At 48.5% G+C, this 19226-nt stretch overlaps 4 protein-coding genes across 4 annotated transcripts; 3 read left to right on the top strand and 1 right to left on the bottom strand.

Moving 5' to 3' along the window:
• Positions 1-1180: 1180 nt before the first annotated feature.
• BKA67DRAFT_673397 (amino acid/polyamine transporter I) lies at positions 1181-3431 on the bottom strand (the record flags this gene model as incomplete). The annotated part of the gene is made up of 5 exons (XM_046108730.1): positions 2801-3431; positions 2589-2739; positions 2090-2510; positions 1886-2028; positions 1181-1846 (listed from the first exon to the last, which is right to left on the bottom strand). The coding sequence occupies exons 1-5, from the start codon at positions 2986-2988 to the stop codon at positions 1181-1183; spliced, it is 1569 nt and encodes a 522-aa protein (XP_045961808.1). The 5' UTR covers positions 2989-3431.
• A 1388-nt stretch (positions 3432-4819) lies between these two features.
• Positions 4820-6040, top strand: BKA67DRAFT_532774 (uncharacterized protein; the record flags this gene model as incomplete). The annotated part of the gene is made up of 3 exons (XM_046099583.1): positions 4820-5104; positions 5138-5532; positions 5614-6040. 3 exons carry the CDS (start codon positions 4820-4822, stop codon positions 6038-6040), a joined length of 1107 nt encoding a protein of 368 aa, XP_045961807.1.
• A 5746-nt stretch (positions 6041-11786) lies between these two features.
• On the top strand, positions 11787-12893 carry BKA67DRAFT_532772 (glutaminyl-peptide cyclotransferase; the record flags this gene model as incomplete). Its single annotated transcript, XM_046099582.1, has 1 exon — positions 11787-12893. One exon carries the CDS (start codon positions 11787-11789, stop codon positions 12891-12893), a length of 1107 nt encoding a protein of 368 aa, XP_045961806.1.
• A 3387-nt stretch (positions 12894-16280) lies between these two features.
• On the top strand, positions 16281-19112 carry BKA67DRAFT_655826 (kinase-like domain-containing protein; the record flags this gene model as incomplete). Its single annotated transcript, XM_046106833.1, has 4 exons — positions 16281-16328; positions 16411-16557; positions 16624-16771; positions 16831-19112. The coding sequence occupies 4 exons, from the start codon at positions 16281-16283 to the stop codon at positions 19110-19112; spliced, it is 2625 nt and encodes an 874-aa protein (XP_045961805.1).
• Positions 19113-19226: the final 114 nt, after the last annotated feature.

The following is a 19226-nucleotide window of genomic DNA, read 5'->3' as shown; positions in this document are numbered from 1 at the left end:
ATGTCAGGTCATAGATAAAAATCATCGACGTCATCTCTTCAATGGCATTCTAGTACAGTGGGCCAGTGTCCGCTACCAGATACCCCAAGCCCTTGATCTAACCCTGGAAAACACGTATCATATCCCCATGCTTTGTGAAGATGCCTGCAAACGAAGACTGATTTGCGCAAGCTACTGACGCATCAAAATATTGTACAAAGCTTGAAGCGACGACTACCGAACTCCACGTGGCTGTGGTTCGGGTCAAGGTCGGTTTGTTCCTCAGTGTCACTCGTCAGTGCAGATTAGTGGGGACTATCTTGATACATAACTAGGCTATCCACATCCTTCTTCGGAGATCTCTCGGATTGCGGTTCTTGATGAGCAATCACGATCATAATTTGCAAAGTGCTTTGATGTTTCGGGCTATTTTAGAGAGATTTAATTAGCTTTCTTTGATTACATTACTTCTGCTGCAGGAACCAACGCTGGTTGAGTAAGTACCGTCACTGGTCTTGGTACTCAGCCTGCGATATTATTAATTGATTCTTTCGTTTGTCCTGCGTCATTCACTATTTGACTGCTGAACCTAGGCTGTTGCGATATATTTTGTTCGCCATGTTCGCTGCCAATGACCAAGACTGTGCATGCAGTTATTAATTCGCTGCCACCCCGATCATGGCAACCTTGTAAATAGGTAAGGGATATCTATTATCGCTTTCGAACAAGAAACTATGTTATTTCCACGTTTTACCTTTGGGAGCCAAACTTATGAGACAGGTATCAAAGCCCATAAGAACATTTTGATCGGGCATTATTGTCCTTGACTGACCCCATATATGCTATGGTTGGGGTAATTTGATTGTCTAAAATGGCTCCTAATTACAGGATCATTATAAGGGTGCTCAATCACGCTAACCTAAAAAGCTCAAGCAGTGTTGCGTCTTGTTCAAGATTGTTGTCCATGGGATTTTGAATACAAAAACTTTGGTTGAATAACACAGATAGGACCATTGCCGGCTACCTGAACGCGTATGTCAAAATGGATCGCCTCTTTATGCTTTAGATACAACCACATTTTATCCTTTTAGCAGGCGAGGCGTCCGTCGCTCCTCACGATTGACCAAACTCGTACCTTCTCATTCGGTCGGCGCTTTTGACAACTCCTGGCTTTATGCTTCTCCTAGGATATAGATCAAGCTTATTGTAACTCATTTTGAAGGACAAAATCTACAACAGCTCGATTTGGACCTTGCCAGCGCCCTTTGGCCCTCAGGAACCAGACGCCGATGGTACCGACGAGTACAGCTCCAAATACTGGTCCACAATAGTTCATGTTTGAAGCTGTAACCGGTAAATTGTTGGGGAAAGGCAGGAAAACCATGACCCACAGTGTGTAAAGCAAGCCGACTAGATTAACGAATGGGCCAGCCTTGCCCATGGTCCACTCACCAAGTGTAATGGTATTTGTGATTCGAGCGTATAGAACACAAGCCAGTACGATGGCGTAACTCAGGTATGCGGCCAAGGATGATAGAGATGTGATTGCTCCAAAAGCAATGTAAGTCGAAGTTCCAATGTTGAGGAGTGATAAACATCCGACGATTGAGCAAGTCAAGAGCACAGCACGAAGAGGCACTCTCTGCTTCGCGTCAACATATCCGAAGTATTGGGGGAGACCGCCATCTCTTGCCCAGGCCCAGGTCAAGCGAGAAACGGACGAAACAACGCCCATATTACCGGATATCCCCATCAGAACCAATCCAGATACGAGACCTGTGGTTACTTTCTCGCCAGTCGCGTAGACTAGGATCGTGACCAGAGGACTCGATGAGTTGAGAAGGATGTCGAGGGCAGGCATGCATATCTGTTGCAAATATAATCAGCGATTCTTCTGACATTGCACCTCCCCGAATGAACTTACGCCGAAAGTGATAAGCATTATAAGACCAAGGACGCTATTGGACACCACGGACCAGAATACAGCTCGCGGCACTGATTTCTTAGCATCGCGCGTTTCTTCGCCCATGTGAACGACGCTCTCGAAGCCTGTTCAATGATCTTAATGTGTTGCTCAGAAGCCGGGTAAAATTTATGGTAAGATACTCACTAATGAAGAGGAAGATATTTGATAAAGCTCCAAGGTTTGCTGAGATGAAATAGTTGTCCCAGCCACTCGAGATATTTTTGACCAAGAAGACATCAGGGCTATTGCGTGGGGACATTACCCATAGAACGACAAGGAAGATCAGAAAGAGGCAAACGTTCAATATTCCACTCAACAACTCAAACCACGGCACAATCTTGAAGGCATAGATGTTGACAAGGGTACAGAACAAAAGCATCGCTAAGATGATAAGCGTTGTGTGCCACCCACCAGGTACGTAATCGGGATGAGCAAGCTGAATGAGACCCTCAAACACCACGGTGTTGCTGTTAAGACAGCTTGCAAGTAGCGCGACATAAGCAAGCCAGGTTATCCATCCCTGAGTCCACGTAAGGAATAGCTTTAGTGATTTGGGGGCAAAGTGCTATTATCATCCGGTCAGAAGCTGTTCAGATAGGGGACACCATAGGACACGGCATGTATTCAAGTTCCGATCACTTACATAAGTCCACGTATATTGAGCACCAGCAATGGGTTGTATACTCGCGAGTTCGGCAAATGAAGCAGCTTGACAAAGAGCCCCGAAGGAAACTATAATATAGCTGAAGAGCCACGTGGCAGGGCCGCCATTGGCCAGGGCAAAATACATATTGCTGTGCTTTCGGTCAATATCATGAGCCATTAGAGGAGTGTATTGATCATATCGACACATACCTACCAGTGCTGTACCATGTTCCTAAGTACACAAGGTTGAATGCAAAGAGCTGTGCGGAGGAAAACAGACGGCGAGTTCTTGTTTGCTGCTCCAGAGCCGAAGCAGAATGCGATGGCTTGTCGCCCATAGCCATAGGTTCCTCCGAAACATTGATAGTATTTAACTCAAACTTATCATCTTGGGCCATCTTGACAGCGTTGAAAAATACCACCGTGCACTGAACGAGTTATCGAACAAAGTGAGGCAGCAATGTTGGAAGATATAATAGAGTGGCTACCACAAAGGTGAGAAAGATACCAAACAAGGTGCGATGTACAATTAGCAGATAGAGCAAATTTCCAACGATCCATTCCATAAAAAGAACGGTAGCATGTGTGCGAGATTTGCTGGTTATCTTGCTTTTTACAGCCTGCAGCCGAAGCCTGGATTTACGCAGACCAGGTATAGTTCCCTGTCACTGTGACATTGCCTTGGTGGGGCTCGTCAAATTGAACTAGGCATGGTGACATACAGCCGAAAAACGAGACGTAACATAGAGCAGCTCTCGGATAATGGATTGAATAATGAAGAGTTTGGAGTCTGCAATATTCACTCATGAGGTGACTGGATCAAAAGAAAATTGTGATTTCTTTACCTGAATTGACATGGAATTATTTTATCGAATTGGTAAAGTACCGCATACCATCGAACGAGTGGAAATCCTTGCCTCAGGCCATGCGAGGTGGGCAATGCATGCATATTACAGCAAGGGTAATATGATGTGTAGCATTTCCACATTAAAAATTGCCACGCCATTGATGTACGAAAGACCTACGGATACTTACTACCTCATCATATTGATAAAATATCCGTTGCGCTACTCTTTACGGTGCCATAAGCGAGACAATACCCACGAGAGTATTTTTCTACCTTTCGCAGACCTTTCTCCGGTTCGCACTTGGATCTATATGATTCTGGTGAGACTGAACGAACTGGGCTAACAAATCAGTGTTCGCTTATAGACATCATACCATGCCCCATGTGAAAATGCCTCTAACCTTAGACTAGTCTAAGGTTAGTTGATAGTAAACAATTTCGGACCGCCAAGCGTACCAGATTCCCGGGCCGACACTAACGAATCAGATCTCATGGAAACACGGATGATCCCTGGGGCTGTTTGAGTCTCATCAATTCAAAATTCGCTGAACCATGTGAAGCGGACAGCTTCCCCGACCCCTGCACTGTGAGGCAATCTTGTCTACTGGTTCCCCGACCCCTGTTCAGTGAGGTATCCTAGTCTGTTGGTTCCCCGACGCCACATATAGGCGATAACTCGTTAGTTCTTACGTCTTAAGCGCAGTCGGCCTGGTCGGGTAATTGTTGGTCATGTTATGTGCTTTGATGGTGAGTTTTATCTGGAATTGATTAAATCATTAAATAAATCACTTCTTACATTGTGAATGCATATCACACCACTTGAAAACCACCTCATCAAGAGTACTGTTGCGTATTTATTAATATTTCTAAACGCACATGTAGTAACATGTGCGGTAAGCTTTCGGTACCATCTTCCCTTTTCTTCAAGCAATAGTAGGTTGTCGTCAGGTTGCAAACATCGAATATACATCAATTAATGTCGTGAACCATACTTGACCCAAAACCGCTTCAGAGCCTTGGAGTTTCCCAAGCCATATGTACTTATGCTGGGTTCTATCAGGTGTGAATACAGGGGTAATGAGCCGGTGGCTCCGGGAAAGCCACATCGTGGTATATCAACACAGCAGTAACCTACAAAATCTCAATTTTGGAAGCGAGACTACATATGCAGCTCTAATGCACATGGAGGCATGAGAGGTGCATGACCGCGGCTTCTCAGAGATTTACTTGGGTCGAGGAATCATCCGCCCGTTCTGGTCAAGTATGATTGGCACAGGGATCTATGTGATATGTAGCAAAGGGGTAAGCCGAAACTTTATATCATTGGTGCCAGTCCGCTGCCTCATCGTAGTGTTGCCGACAGCACACATCCGGCTTCAACCATGACAGAACTGACTGTTGCTGATCCATTCTATAAATTCAGCGATGATGACCATACTGCGCTAATCGTTTCGGTTTCGCTTGTGTTCGCCTTGCTTACCTTTACTGCTATTGCCGCGAAGCTCTTGATCCGCCGTGGACTGAGTTCCCTACAATTGTTTGATTATGCTTTACTCCTGGGCACAGTGGCAATGCTCCTCCAAACCAGTTTGATTATAGTAGCGGCCAAAGAAGGTCTGGGGACACATGCAAACATGTCCGATAGCAAAAAAGAGAAGATTCGCAAGGTATGTTTATTATATACGGATTAAATTTTACAGTATGATACTTACCAAAAAGAAAAGTTACAGTATTCCACCGCAATCCTCGCCATTTTTATAACAACATGTACGAAGACATCGATGTCTCTGCTCATAAAGAAGATCAATGACAACGGTCGACTCCATTACGCAAACAAAGCTCTCCTGGTTTTGATTCTAGCATTTTCATTGTCGAGCATTCTCGCCACTGTCTTCCAGTGTCCGCTACCATCACCGTGGCTGGCGAGCGACGTCATGAGCTGTCCCACTGCTAGATCAACTTTCATGTTTGTCAATATCAGTAACATCATCACTGATGTGTTTCTGTGTACATTGGCAGTTGCTATGATGTGGAGGGTTCAGACTACGAGAAACAAAAAGGTGTTGGTTATTACCTTGTTTACTTTTCGGATCATGTAAGCATTGCCCTTGATCCGGAGCCCGGCGGAAGGCCAGATCTAATTCCCTGCAAGGTGCCCTATTACGATGATTCCTAGTTTATTGGATACACAACATTTGTACAACGGCCCAGAGAGCGATTTCACATGGCTGGCGGTCGTATCTACCACTTGGCTCCAGGCTTCATACAACCTGTCGGTAATCACAGTCTGCATTCCCAGTATAAAAGTCGTTTTTGACAGCTTCTTTGGTAATGGAACAAAAATGACACTCGACCCTGCCTGCGAGCTCACCCATATCTCCACGAAGACGGACTACGCCAAAGGCGAGACTACCAAGCATACAACGGTGCGTCGTAATCAGACAACGTGTTACTCAAAAGCGAGGAGTAAGAAAGATAACAACAGTCAGAGCGAAAGTGTACAAAATTTGACCGAAGGAATAATAATTCGTGAGGACTTCGAAGTTCAGCTCTCTGATTGCAAGTCTAGGGCTACTTCTTTAGAGCGGTCACGCACGTCGTAAAGTCACTAATAATGTCATCGAAAGCGACGATACACAACTTTTTCAAATTTACAAACTGTCATGTCGCCACTATTTTTTGCTGTATACACCAAACATGTAACTTTTGTTGGTTGGACGAGGTGATTAACGTGAACCAGCCAATAGCTTAGTAACATGTTCAGATCCAGCATACCCACTTATAATCCACTATCTATATAACAGCCTCGTTGAAAAAGAAAAGAATTCCTTATTCACTTGCGGGCTTCACAGTACTATGACACGGTTAGGGCCAGATTAGTCTGCGCATTGTCATGATATGATTAGCGAAATGATCTTAGAGGCCTTGTATTACTACTGACCATACCAATCTCCATTGATTAGTTGGTAGGCTGACATCTATGCGGGCTTTCGTCTGGAGTCGTACAGAACGCCGCAGAATTCGGGGTAATGCAGGATTTGACTACGTTGTGCAAAATTTATGTATATATATACTTTACAAGCTAACGTCATATTCTATTTGCCAGTGATGAATTCTTCTTGACTTTCATTGGCAGATGGAAGTACCCAACAATGTGCACATCCAAATAGACAGCTTAGAACGCCCAGGCCATGGCAACTACACCAACAAAAAAGCCGAAGGCACCAATCTTGAGTGACTGAGCGCCACTATCAATAACAACGGTTGTGCTAACCTTAGGAGCAGATGAGGTTGGGGCCGGGGTGGCAACATAACTCGAAGATACCGCCAAAGTTGTGGCATTCGCAGCCTTGGACGGAATAGGAACCACAACCGCCGTAGTAGGGTGAATAATGTAAGAAGCGGTAGCAGTGCCCGCGGCCTGGTAGGTACCATTGCCCTTGACTGGGTAGTAACCAGCACCACTGCTAGGGATGTCGCTGTAGCTTGATTTGGCAGGGCTACTGGAGCTTGTAACGTATAAGCCCTTGCCGGATCCAATGCTAGGGCTACTGTTATCGCTCGACTTGACTCGGGTGCTAGAGCTGATGTCATCGGAGACATTGTTGGATCCATAACTCGAGTTCGAGCTCGAGCTACCAGTGCTGCTTGGCTTGTTGGATGAGCCATAACCGGAGCTGCCTGTCTTCACTGGGTTGGTTGTAGTAGCTGTCGTCATAGCATCGGTAATAGGGCATACGGTAACAGTGGTCTGAATCTCACTAGTGACAGATCCGATGGGACAATTGGTGACAGCGGGAGCACATGAAGTAATTGTGTACACTTTGGTAATGTACTGAGTGCTAGTGGTGTATCCGGAAGGAACTCCTGTGGTCGCAGGCTTGGACGACGATGCAACAACAGTCTCCGTAGCAGTCACCGGGCATACAGTGGTGTAGAGAGCGATAACCTCTGTGGCGACCTTACCAATCTTCGCTGGACAATCCGTAACATCAGCAGCGCACGCAGTAACAGTGTAAGTGTTGGTCTGGTAGACTGTTGATGTTGTGTAGGAACTAGCGGAAATAGAAAAGTTGCCATGAGGGTAATCGGAATGTGAACCAGTCGGGTGCGCCGATCCGCTTACACTGGAGTTCTCCTGCTGAGGATAGCCTGAAATTACAGGATAGCTTGAAGACTCCTCCTTACTCTCTTTGTGATCATCATGTTTGCTATCAGGGCTATCAGCAGGGCCAGTGGTGTAAGCAGAGGACGATTCAGTCGCCGTATTGGCCGAAGAAGCAGAACCAGTGACGGAAACGGTAATGGAACCAGAAATGAAAGCTGAAGATCTAGAGCTTTGCGAAATTGAAGCAGGTCCAGAAGAGGAGCTCACAGTTTGAGAAACGGAGGAGCTGCCGGAGGATAAGCTTGCTGTCTCAGAAACAGAGCTAGATGTCTCAGAAATGGAGGAGCTTCCGGAGGTCGAGCTTGCTGTCTCAGAAACGGAAGAGCTGCCGGAGGACGAGCTTGTTGTCTCGGAAAGGGAAGAGCTTCCGGAGGTCGAGCCTGCTGTCTCAGAAACGGAAGAGCTGCCGGAGGACGAGCTTGCTGACTCAGAAACGGAAGAGTTGCCAGAAACAGAGCTGCTTGATGTTTGCGAAACAGAAGAGCTGGTGATGGTTGCACTAGACGACAATGTGCTCGAGGACGAACTAGATGTAGAAGTGCTTGACGAGGATGAAGAACTGCTTGACGAGGACGAAGAGCTGCTTGAAGATGAACCAGATGACTCCTGATAGATCTTGACTGAGTTGATGACGAAACTGTAATCCGAGAAAGCCTCAGGGTGGTTGCCCACATAGCTAGGGCAAGAAACTGTGTTATCGGCCTTGTAAGTGTCCGTCTGGAGCCAATAATAGCTGGTGTCGCCAGCTACACCACAGAAATCAAGGTTGAACACGATCTTCTGGTCATTATAGAGGGCATCAACGTCACATGAGCCCTCGCCACCCAGAGTACTGAAGGTGGGCTTGATGTCGATCCATTGAGATGGATCTGGTTCACCATTTCGAATGTCATCAGGAACACTACTCTGATCGAACGACCACATCTTAATGTGCTCGTCCGTCCATTCGACGACGTAGACGCCTCCGTTGGTGCGACCAAAGGTACCAGCTGGTTCACGAGAACTGCAACCTTGGTATTCGTATTGTTGTAGACCTTTGAAGACACCCTTCTCGGCAGCATTACAGCTATACGAGTCCATCGTGTTTGTCATATCGTTGTTGTTCTTGATCCAGCAGGCGTCGCTCTCACCACGCGTATGGAGTGTCTGACGATTGGTATCGATCTTATTCCAGCCCTCATAGATGTCGATATCGCCGTTTTTGGGCCAGTTGTCATAACTGTCTACCCAGTCTCCATAGGTCCAGCTGCAGTGTGGTCAGTACAAAGGTTGTGAGTGAGTGGTGATCATCAATCATACATAGCTGGCCAAGCGCCGTCCACAAGGGAAGGGAACTTCTCAATGTCAAAGACGTAGAGACCCTTACCAAATGACTGCTTGCTTTCAAGCCTCACACTAGGACGACCGAAGTAATCGTCCCCGCTAACCTGATTTTTGTGGTCGACTCCGATGTAAGGAAGACCATCCGTGTCGTAGTACCAAAGTCCTGCATCGTAGGCATCGTCTTTATTCAAGTACTTTACAAACCCACCAGTTGGATCCACATCGTAGCGTTCGGGGAGGTCGCCGGTCTTGCTCTAAATTTGGCTACATTAACCGTTCTGATTTCACTTGCACACTCAAATGGGGGTTCTTTCAACTCACCTCGAAGAAGTCGAAATGGTCGAAGAAGTCGTGCGTGCCCCAGCTCACGACGTTCTCATAAGTGGCTTTTTTAATAGCAAGAGCCCGAGTAGCAAAAAGAGCAGTGCCAGCAGCGGCAGAAAGGAGAGAGGGTGCCATGGCAAATTAGCGTACGATTATGTATTATGGTAAAACGAATGACTACAGCAATAGCTGATGAGCGAACGGACGACGTGCGATACGTCAGAGGACGAGCGATATGCTCAAATTGACAGGACTGTCTCAGGGAATAGGCGAGTCTAGGAAGTCGACAGACGCAAGCCCTGGAGAGTATGGGAATGCCATCATGCTTATATGTAAGTCTAGTATGAGCCTTATGAGTAGGCGTGTTTCCGGCTGTCATCACCTAGTCGGCACCGGTTGAGCGCTATGGCTGTTGACTATCGAGCAGCGAAATCCACTTGGAAGCTTAGCTGCACTATACCTAGTCTAGTAGCCGCTATCTTGTGCAGTTCGCACAAATGCCCGAACAAGTCATGTAAGGGAGATGAGATGGATACCTCCATAGGTTGCTAGCTTCGATTGTCAAGCCACCAGTCCCACGGAATGAAGCAACTCAGCTAGATCTCAGCTGGCCACTTTTCCTTGCTCGACGGAGCTGAGATGCGCCTGACAGCATAGGGTATAGAGCCTAGGCTTGGACAGCGCCAATGACCTGGAAATCTGTGGGTCCTCACATCGCAAGGGGTCTCCTGTCGATATGCGAACTCATTTAGCCTCAAGACAATTTCTCTGCGATTACCAGATTTGACGAGGTCCAGTGTTCCGTTTGCTTTGTTGAATCGAGATCGAGAATGACTTCTATGCGCCTTCATATTTGAAACTCTTGATCAGATCATCGTTGCCCAAGATAGATTGTAGACTGGTTAGTGTATGGAAAGACGTTTTTTTCATCGAAATCCCCCAGGGGTTAGCTAGACGAACGCTCTGCTGTTGTTTACAAGTCCAAATTTCCTCCTGCTTTTTGGTGGCTGGCTGACGACGTGCACTAGGCGATGGGACCAAGCGCAGCGTCCAAGAACACGTGATATTGAATATTTTGTGACCGTATTGATGCGTTAGAGTTGGGACAGTGTTGGTTCACAACCGTCTATTTAAAGGCTTGCTTGCTGTTTGATGTTGTGAGAAGTTCTGAACCCATTGAGATTTCTCACAATTCACACAGCGCATCCTTTGCTAGACTACACAGTAGTTAAGTGGTTAGTGCTAGCGGTACATCCTGAATTTCACAATTATTCGCCAAGTTAGCGGGACAAATCTTCATGATCGCATAACCTCGAGCATTCACTACATAGGTTCACTGCAATGTCCCATTTTGTCCCATAATATACTGCTGGCGCTCTATTGAGAAGATTCCCTTTTTCTAGCGACTTCCGAGGTTACTATATTCTTACTCTACGTTTCATATTAATGGAAGCCCACTAGGCATCATTTGTGGGCATCATGAACTTTTATGTATCGACTAAACACAACTCGAGTAGAACGCTACATGACAAGATCTGAGGTCAACAATGCTTCAATGACAGTGATCACCAATCTCGACTACTTGTCTTCGTACAGGTCCTTTTCCATCATCGCCAGACGTGCCTCTGAAGACTACTAGTGGTAACTGTTGAGTATCTTTGCTTGAAAGGCCGGGGAGGTGCGAGAACCGTGCCACTTCGAAAGTCTGCTCACGCGTATATGCTTGGTTTTTGTTGTAGTACTTGTTGTTGCCGCCTTTGTCAAAATTCGAGTATTTGGGTAGTAATAATGATGATGGCGAGGAAAACAAGAGCTGCGCAACGACAAGAGGCTTATTTAGTGGTGAAACAGTAGAATAATCGAAGCACAGCTGCCTGGATATAGGTGGAATTGAATTTGCCAAAAAGAAACCAACTCCCCCCCATTTGCGACGTGACGCAATCATTTCGACGAAGTCTTGTGCTCAAAATATAGGTTGCGACTGCGAGTTTATTTGAGTTGGATTACTGGCGAAATGACTGACACTCTTTTTTTCGAACGGAGATGTAACATGATAAATGGACACAAGACTGATTTCAAGGTCCCTTGTTTAGATAAATGTCGACGACATTCAAGGACGGGAAGTGATATCAGATCTCTTTCCTATTTGGTCTCAAAACAAACGGAGTTGCAATTTAATTAATGTGCTTCCGGACTATTAAATGTTATACATATAGGTAAACCAGATAGTCTCCGCGTTATGAGTTATGGCCTGGCTTACACGGATCCGTATGCGTGTTGCAGACATGGCCGGACATTTGAGCTTCTACGGCCCCACTTTTCAATGAAGCTTGAGTAAGGTCCCCAATAAGCAAAGTGTCTTATGGGGACACTTTGGCAACTCCGAAACCAGCGCAGTCTGTCTTGGCGATAGTCACAACGGCATTGTCGACCGCATCTAATACAACGAGAGCGGACTCACTCTCGCTTAGAAGAACAATCAATTCTGTGTCTTCAATTCAGATGCGCGTCAACCTCGCTGGGCCGAGGTAGCTATGACGAGCCAACTTGCTCACCCATGGGGCCGCATTCTCTCGCTTTTGGCCCTGCACCTCTTGCTCGTCGCTGTGACGGCCTACCAACCATTGTCTGATGACTTCCTTCGAAACGTCACCCTGAACGATACCGACTTCAACATAGATTCCGGCGGTCTCCTCGCCCCCATATTGGTACCACGGGTTCCCGGCACACCGGGCCAGGTAAAGGCCCAAGAACATTTGGCCGGCTTCTTCAGGAAAGAGCTGCCGAAATGGGAGCTGATATGGCAGAACTCGACATCGACAACCCCCGCCACGGGAAAGAAACAAATACCTTTTGCCAACCTCATAGCGAGGAGAGAGCCGCCGTGGACGAAGCCGGGGCAGGCCAATTACTTGACATTGGTGGCACACTACGATAGCAAGATGAAGCCCGACGGCTTCATTGGCGCCACGGACAGCGCGGTGCCTTGTGCCATCCTCTTACACGTGGCGAGGTTCGTGGATGGGTATATGCAGCGAATGCACGACGAGATGGTGTCGCTGGGCGAGTTAGGCGGCACCGTGCCCATGGATATGGGTGTACAGATACTGCTGTTGGACGGGGAGGAAGCTTTTGTCTCCTGGACAGACACCGACTCGTTGTATGGGGCCAGGAGCTTGGCCGCCGAGTGGGAGAGCTCCTTCAACCCGGCCATGTCCAAGTACAAAAGCCCGCTCGAGCAGATCAGCATGTTCGTCTTGCTCGACTTGCTAGGGACAGCAGACCCAAACGTGCCCTCCTACTTCCAGACGACGCATTGGGCATACCAAGGCATGGCCAACGTCGAACGGCGAATGAGGAACATGGGCCTTTTGGAAAGCCATGCTTCCAGCCCATTTCTTCCCGACGCAGATAAGCAGCCCAACCAATTCGGCAGAGGTGGCGTCCAGGATGATCATATTCCATTCATCACCCGTGGGGTTGACACGTTACATATCATTCCCTCGCCGTTTCCGCCCGGAATATGGCATACCATGAGAGACGACGGTGCCCATCTCGACCTGGCCACCGTGAGGGACTGGGCCAAGATCATGACAGCGTTTACGATGGAGTGGCTCGATATGATGGAACTCGTACCATGAGCACTGATGTAAATGTACCAATGTATTCAGCGGGATAGCGGGCGTCATCAAATACTAATTTTTGGTCAACCTGACACCGCCATGCTTTTACTTTTGATGCACGCTTTCCAGCAACGTCATCCTTGCCCGTTGTGGCCTGAAGCATGGGCAGAAATGCTTCTATTGTAATTGATTGTTACCCCTGGAGGAACTGCAACTATTTGAACAGGTGAATGGATTTCGGCGCGTAGTCTAGTGCTTGAAAAAAAGCACAAACCCAGCGTTGTAAGTTATCGATATGACAACCCCGATAAAGTACAGTCAGTACCTCTGCCACAGCGGTGGCATATCACATGATGTCGGGCTTCGCCCACAGTATGTCGCCAAAAGTAGAGTCCATGTGTAGGACGACGGTCCAGGTCCGGAACTGACGACTGCTTCGGGATAGAAACAACAAAATTTCGAACGCGACTAGTGGAAAAAACGTAAATATCGTTGCGCCTGACGCAAACAGGAATAAGGAATACATACACATTAGGTCATTACGATGCCAGGTCGAAACGCAGAGCACTCTCATCTCTTAGCAAAGGTTTCCGCTAACTGCATTGTACGACCGCTCTTATGAACCCTAAACTACCTTGACGTTGAGTTCCTCCATTGCTCATTGGCTTCTGACTATCATATTTGTTAGCACATCTCGTGACCTCTTCCCCGCTTGCGGCAGTGCCTTCACACGGTCTTCTCCAACCAAACAAAAGTCTGCTATATCTGTTAAATGACGTGTCGATGATAGCATACCGCAACACCAGATAGCATCGTGTTGTTGATTGGGCATATGAGACTCCGCGTTGAGTTCGGAGTAGTCGCAGTCTGACGTCAAACATTGGCAGTTGTATTTTAGCTTCTTATACGGCGGATGAGCTCCCCTTTCCGAGAAGCTTCCCTTTTGTCACCATCAACCGTTGCTGACCAAAGACAAAAATATACACACTAAGTTCCAGCTACTAAAAATTCTCAATATGTCCTCAGACGGGCACGGTATACCTGATAGCGCTGCGCAGGCAGTCCACCAGATGATGGGCCATGCTGATCAACAGCAACATCAGCATGAGCTTGAGCGGCAGCGTAGTGGTCTCAGCGATCAATCCGTCGACAATGAACGCGTGTTTATGAAGGGCGCTGAGAGGCGCCTTTCGGTATGTCTACACTATAACCCTGCGCGTATCAAAACATGATACTAATTATATGGCCGCGCAGCAAGGAGAGAACACCGGTATCGGTGGCAAAATCAAAGAGTCGCTGAATAAACTGATGAAGTAAAGCAACGGATGACGCGAAAGAGCAGGAGAGACGGAAAGATTGGACTCGAGCTTTAGCAGCAGACTGATATTTACGGTTTGAAAAGGACGGCGTCCAAAAATTGATACCACAACCTAAGATTGTCCACACTCGAATAATAAAACCACGTACTGCCAGCTCGCAGCTGTTTTGAGTTGTCCGTGAGCACCTCAATCTCACTTATTCTTGCGGATTTGAGGCCATGCCCAGATAGCAGTTGCTTGCTACTGTTCGTTTCTGGTTATAGGAGCACATCCACGTGAGTAGTAGTTTCTGCCTTGGACCGAGTCTGCTGGGTATACGGAGGGTAATACAGGTTGACGTTTGCGCAATACGCCTCATGGGGTCGCCGCAACGCCATCTTGGTGTATGGATAGCACATCCGAGCTGTTGTCATGATGGGTCCTGTTTCTATGTCGGTAGTTCGATGAGCTGCAGTTTGAACACTCCCGTTCGAGATGCATTATTATTGTGCACCTGTCCTTCCTATCCAAGTAGATACAGGCTTGGTAGTAACACTCAAGCGACCATCAGCGCGTTCAGGCGCCGCAACAACCAAGTTTGGCAGCCATTGAGAGAAGTGGAACCATGTATGCCTAGTGAAGTGTGCTAAGCTCAATGGGGTACTTGATCAACCCGCCCTCCGAATGGCCGCGAAACAAATAAATTGAGTTCCCAAATCTCCGAGACGTGGGATTCGTTGCGTTGAAGATGTCGAGTTCCTGCTTTTTGTGACTGCTAGTCTAGCTGCATATAGGGGGGTTGGCAGATGGGTCGACATTGGATGGGCCTTCGTACTCCAGTGTTTCAACTGCTCGACACACCCTGTTCTGTGCTCCCCTGAGATTTGGGCGACACGGGGACGAGGAAAGCATGGCTGTTGAACTCCAAAGAACTCGCAACTCACGTGGCATGCTCCGTGCGTCCATACATAGGACGGCACGGGCTTGATGGGTAAATTATCTGACGGGATTTTCCTGTGATGGACGCTGACCGGTCCCGCAGATACTTGCCAATCCTTTAATCGTCCGAGGGAGTGTTTTGATGAAGATGCTGCTTACTACTGTCGATATTGGGGTTGCCTTGTAGGGCCTCATGGTGCAGCTTATTGCTGCAAATACACTCGATGAAATATGTTCCTGGGTTGCTTAGATACCGCACTGCGAGACCGAGAAGCCACTCTCTCTCTCTCGCTCTCTATGCTAACTAGCTAACCTTGCCGTGAGCTGTGCACTCTGGCACTGTTGTGAATTGGGAACTGGGCGGCTGCAGGTGAATGGATCAAATCATGAATGGGTTCCGGCGCAACTCTCCGGACCGCTAACAGCAACTACTAAGCGGGTTGATGTAGTGGGCTGTAGCGGGGCGGGTCGGGGTGCCATCACTGGACCTTCAGGCTCGACAGGCTCGACAGGTGCTGTAATTGGAGAGATTCTCGAATTGGAACCACAGCTGATCCTGGGCATGCAATCTGGGACCTGGTCCTGAACCTGGACCTAATCCTGGACTTGGACCCGGCCTGGGGGTGGTCTTGCATGGCGTTGAATTAGCTGAAGTAGACTAACTGACAGTAGTTTCCAATGAATACTGGACTGTAGCTCCTGTCTTTCTTGTACCTGCGCTACTGACCAACATTTTCCGAATTGTCGGACGAGTTATCGCGAGATAAAGAGTGCTTTGTCAACATACGACGGCACGACAGGACAGGACAGGACAGGATACGAAACAACACGACAAAAGCCGAGACACCAATGCCCTCGCCCGCCAAAAGATACGTGACAAAATAAGTGCACGTCATACCGCTTGGCGCGTCTTCGACTGGCAGCATATTTCCACTTCGCAGTATCGAACCAGCACATCGCATACCGGTCACGAAGCCATCCGCCGTCTTGTCTTCAGAAGCTCCCACGGCGACGATCGCCGTTTCTTCTGGCGAACTAACCAAAGAGACGTTCAGAAAGAGTCTACACTGATACACACAATCACCCTGGCCCTCGAAACTCAGCACGGTCGAGACCGGGAGGTCGTGGGCGAGGCTGAAAGCCGTCGTCGCATATTCAAGAGGAGGGTATGCAGACACAAAAGGCGAAAGCCGAAGCGCTGGGACGGAAAGCCAAGGTCAGTAGCAGCAGCTCCGCCGCCCCAACCTGCAGCCAACGCGAGGTTTCTCATGCTGACCTCGGTCTGAACATATCTATAGCTTGCCAATTCCTACCAGGAACTGCTCGACGAGTTCTCCAATAAAGATCTCAAGAATGTTGGCAATTATGGCCTCGGGCGATTGATAGGCAAGGGTTCTTTTGGCAAGGTCTATCTTGCCCATCACAAACTTACCAACGGCTCAAAGGTTTGCCTTCCTCCCCCCCATATCACTTACACCAAAGCGCTGGGCTGACATGGCCCTGACTCACAGGTTGTCCTCAAATCCGCCAAGAAAGATGACTCGAACCTCGCACGCGAAATTCACCACCACCGACAGTTCGTCCATCCTCACATCGCACGACTGTATGAAGTAATTGTGACCGAGTCCATGGTCTGGTTGGTTCTGGAATACTGTGCTGGTACGATATTTATGCTAGATGACTGTCAATGGTGAAGAATAACAGCTGATATACCACAGGCGACGAGCTCTACAACTATCTCCTCAACCATGGTCCTCTGTCCGCCGAGAAAGTCCAGAAAACGTTCACGCAGCTGGTGGGCGCCGTCTCTTACGTTCATCAGCAGTCCTGCGTACATCGAGACCTGAAGCTCGAGAATATTTTGCTGGACAAACACGAAAATGTCAAGCTGGTCGATTTTGGGTTCACTCGCGAGTACGAAGGCAAGTCCAACTATTTGCAGACTTTCTGTGGCACAATATGCTACTCGGCTCCAGAGATGTTGAAGGGCGAAAAATATGCGGGAGAAAAGGTAGACGTTTGGAGCCTGGGTGTCATTCTCTACGCACTACTATGCGGAGAACTTCCATTCGACGACGACGATGATAATGTGACGAGGTCGAAAATTCTGTCTGAGGAACCCAAATATCCCGAACATCTGCCAGCCGATGCCGTCTCCCTCGTAAAGGTCCTGCTCTCAAAGCGGCCTTTGTTGAGACCAAGTCTGCCCGATGTTCTCCAGCACCCTTTCCTGGCAGAGCATGCGCCCCAGCAGCAAGCGATACTAAAGTTGCGTCAGCCTCCGCCGTTTAGCACACCACTGGAGAAGGATTGCTTGGAGCGTATGCGAGGTGCTGGCGTCGATATTGATAAGGTTATCGAAAGCGTGCTAGCGCAGAAGTGCGATGCACTCGCTGGGTGGTGGACATTGCTTTTGGAGAAAGAGGAGCGAAAGGCCAAGAGGAGAGAGAGGAGGCGGAAAGAGAAGGAGGCAGAGAACAGAAATTCCCGAAGATTCTCAGGCGCCTCAGGCAAGCTTGAGCGTATGGCTCCCATCCTTGATGAGGATGGCATTCTAAGAGAACCACCGCCGTTACCGAGAACACGCGGCAGGAGCGAGCGAAGGAGTACCCATTTTCCGGCCGACTACAATGTCACGGAGCTGCCTAACCTCCCAGAGACTACCGATCACAGCCCTGAGAAGGACTTCCCGCCGACTCCCATAGATAAGGACTCGGTCCGATCTGCAAGCACATCAAGGCATCGACGACCAATCCCCCCGCCCAAGGAAGGCATATTGCGGAGTGCAAGATCTAGAGGCTCGACTTTGCACCTCGTAACCACTTCAGATGCTCTCGGCCTCAAGCCTCCAGAGCAGCCAGCTACGAAGGTGCGGAAGAAGCCTTCGCAAGCCATCATAGCCCATTGGAAGAACTGGACACACTGGCTGGTAGATACCACCCGGCGGCATAAACCAAGCCGAAGGGGCACGCAGTCCACCCCGAATCTCGCCGCTGAGAATGGTGAAAATGGCAGGAACTCGAAAACTCACAGCCCTCGCCCGCATACCAGCAAACATTCCACCTCGGCTTCCGGGCCTGCCACAACGGCCGAGTTTCATGGAAATGGTCGTCCAAAGGGAGGCTCACGTGTGAACAGCAGCAGCTCTATCAATATGTCAACATTGTCTCGAACAGGCACTTTGCAATCCGGATATCGCATGCCATCCTCGTCTTCTTATAAACGGCAGTCACTGTCCCCAGCACCCATGACCCCTCGAAACCCAGTACGGCGATCATCGACAGGACTACGGGGCCGCAAGTCGACATCCTCATCTTTAAGCTCGATACGGACAATGCCTCCACACCATCACCACTCGCATTCCAAGGCCTCTTCCACATCGTCTAACGGGTCAATTTCGACAACCAAGACACCTATGGGCTCTGGACGCTCACCTCACCATTCGGTGAAAGTACTACCTGCAACACCCACTACAACATCATTTCCTTCTAATATTCGATTCGCTCGGGCCGGCCCCCCTTTGCAGCTAAATCTTAGCGAGGGTCTGCCATCCTACGACCAAAATCCTGCACCGGGAAGCCCCAGTCCGTTTGGTATGGGAGGTCCTTCCGTTTTCTTTGCCAAACGCAAGAAGAATATCTTCAAGGGACCTATGCTCCAATTCGGCAGCAACCATAGTCCAGCGCCTATCGGAAGAAGAAAGGACAGTGGCAGTCATTCGCGAAATGTCAGTGCATCGGGCCTGGGCAGACGGAGTGGAGAAATGCCAATCCAGGAGGAGGATGAAGAGGAAGAGGAACATGTGCCCGGAGGTCAGACCTTCGAAGCGCGTGAGGCAGACGAAGAGAGCATTGAAGAGGTGGATCAATTCAGCCCCATTATCCAGGCCCCGGGCGAGATGATCGAAGAGATTTACGAAGGTGAAGAGGAGGATCCTGCTGTGGAGCCAGCAAATGTAGAACAGGCGAAAAGAGAGACGGATACCAGCATAGCTGCTTGAGCGGAGATACCCATGATTGTAAGATTTGGTTCATAGTGGAGATGAAGATTGTTTTCAGAGGTGTTAGGAATATTTGGATGAAAAGATGGCATAGCTTTGTAGATTCGCAGATCT

The sequence above is a fragment of the Truncatella angustata genome (assembly GCF_020726525.1).
Source record: "Truncatella angustata strain MPI-SDFR-AT-0073 chromosome Unknown BKA67scaffold_2, whole genome shotgun sequence".
NCBI lineage: Eukaryota > Fungi > Ascomycota > Sordariomycetes > Amphisphaeriales > Sporocadaceae > Truncatella > Truncatella angustata.
Note: the sequence above shows the minus strand (reverse complement) of the source record. Positions and strands in the feature narration are given on the sequence as shown.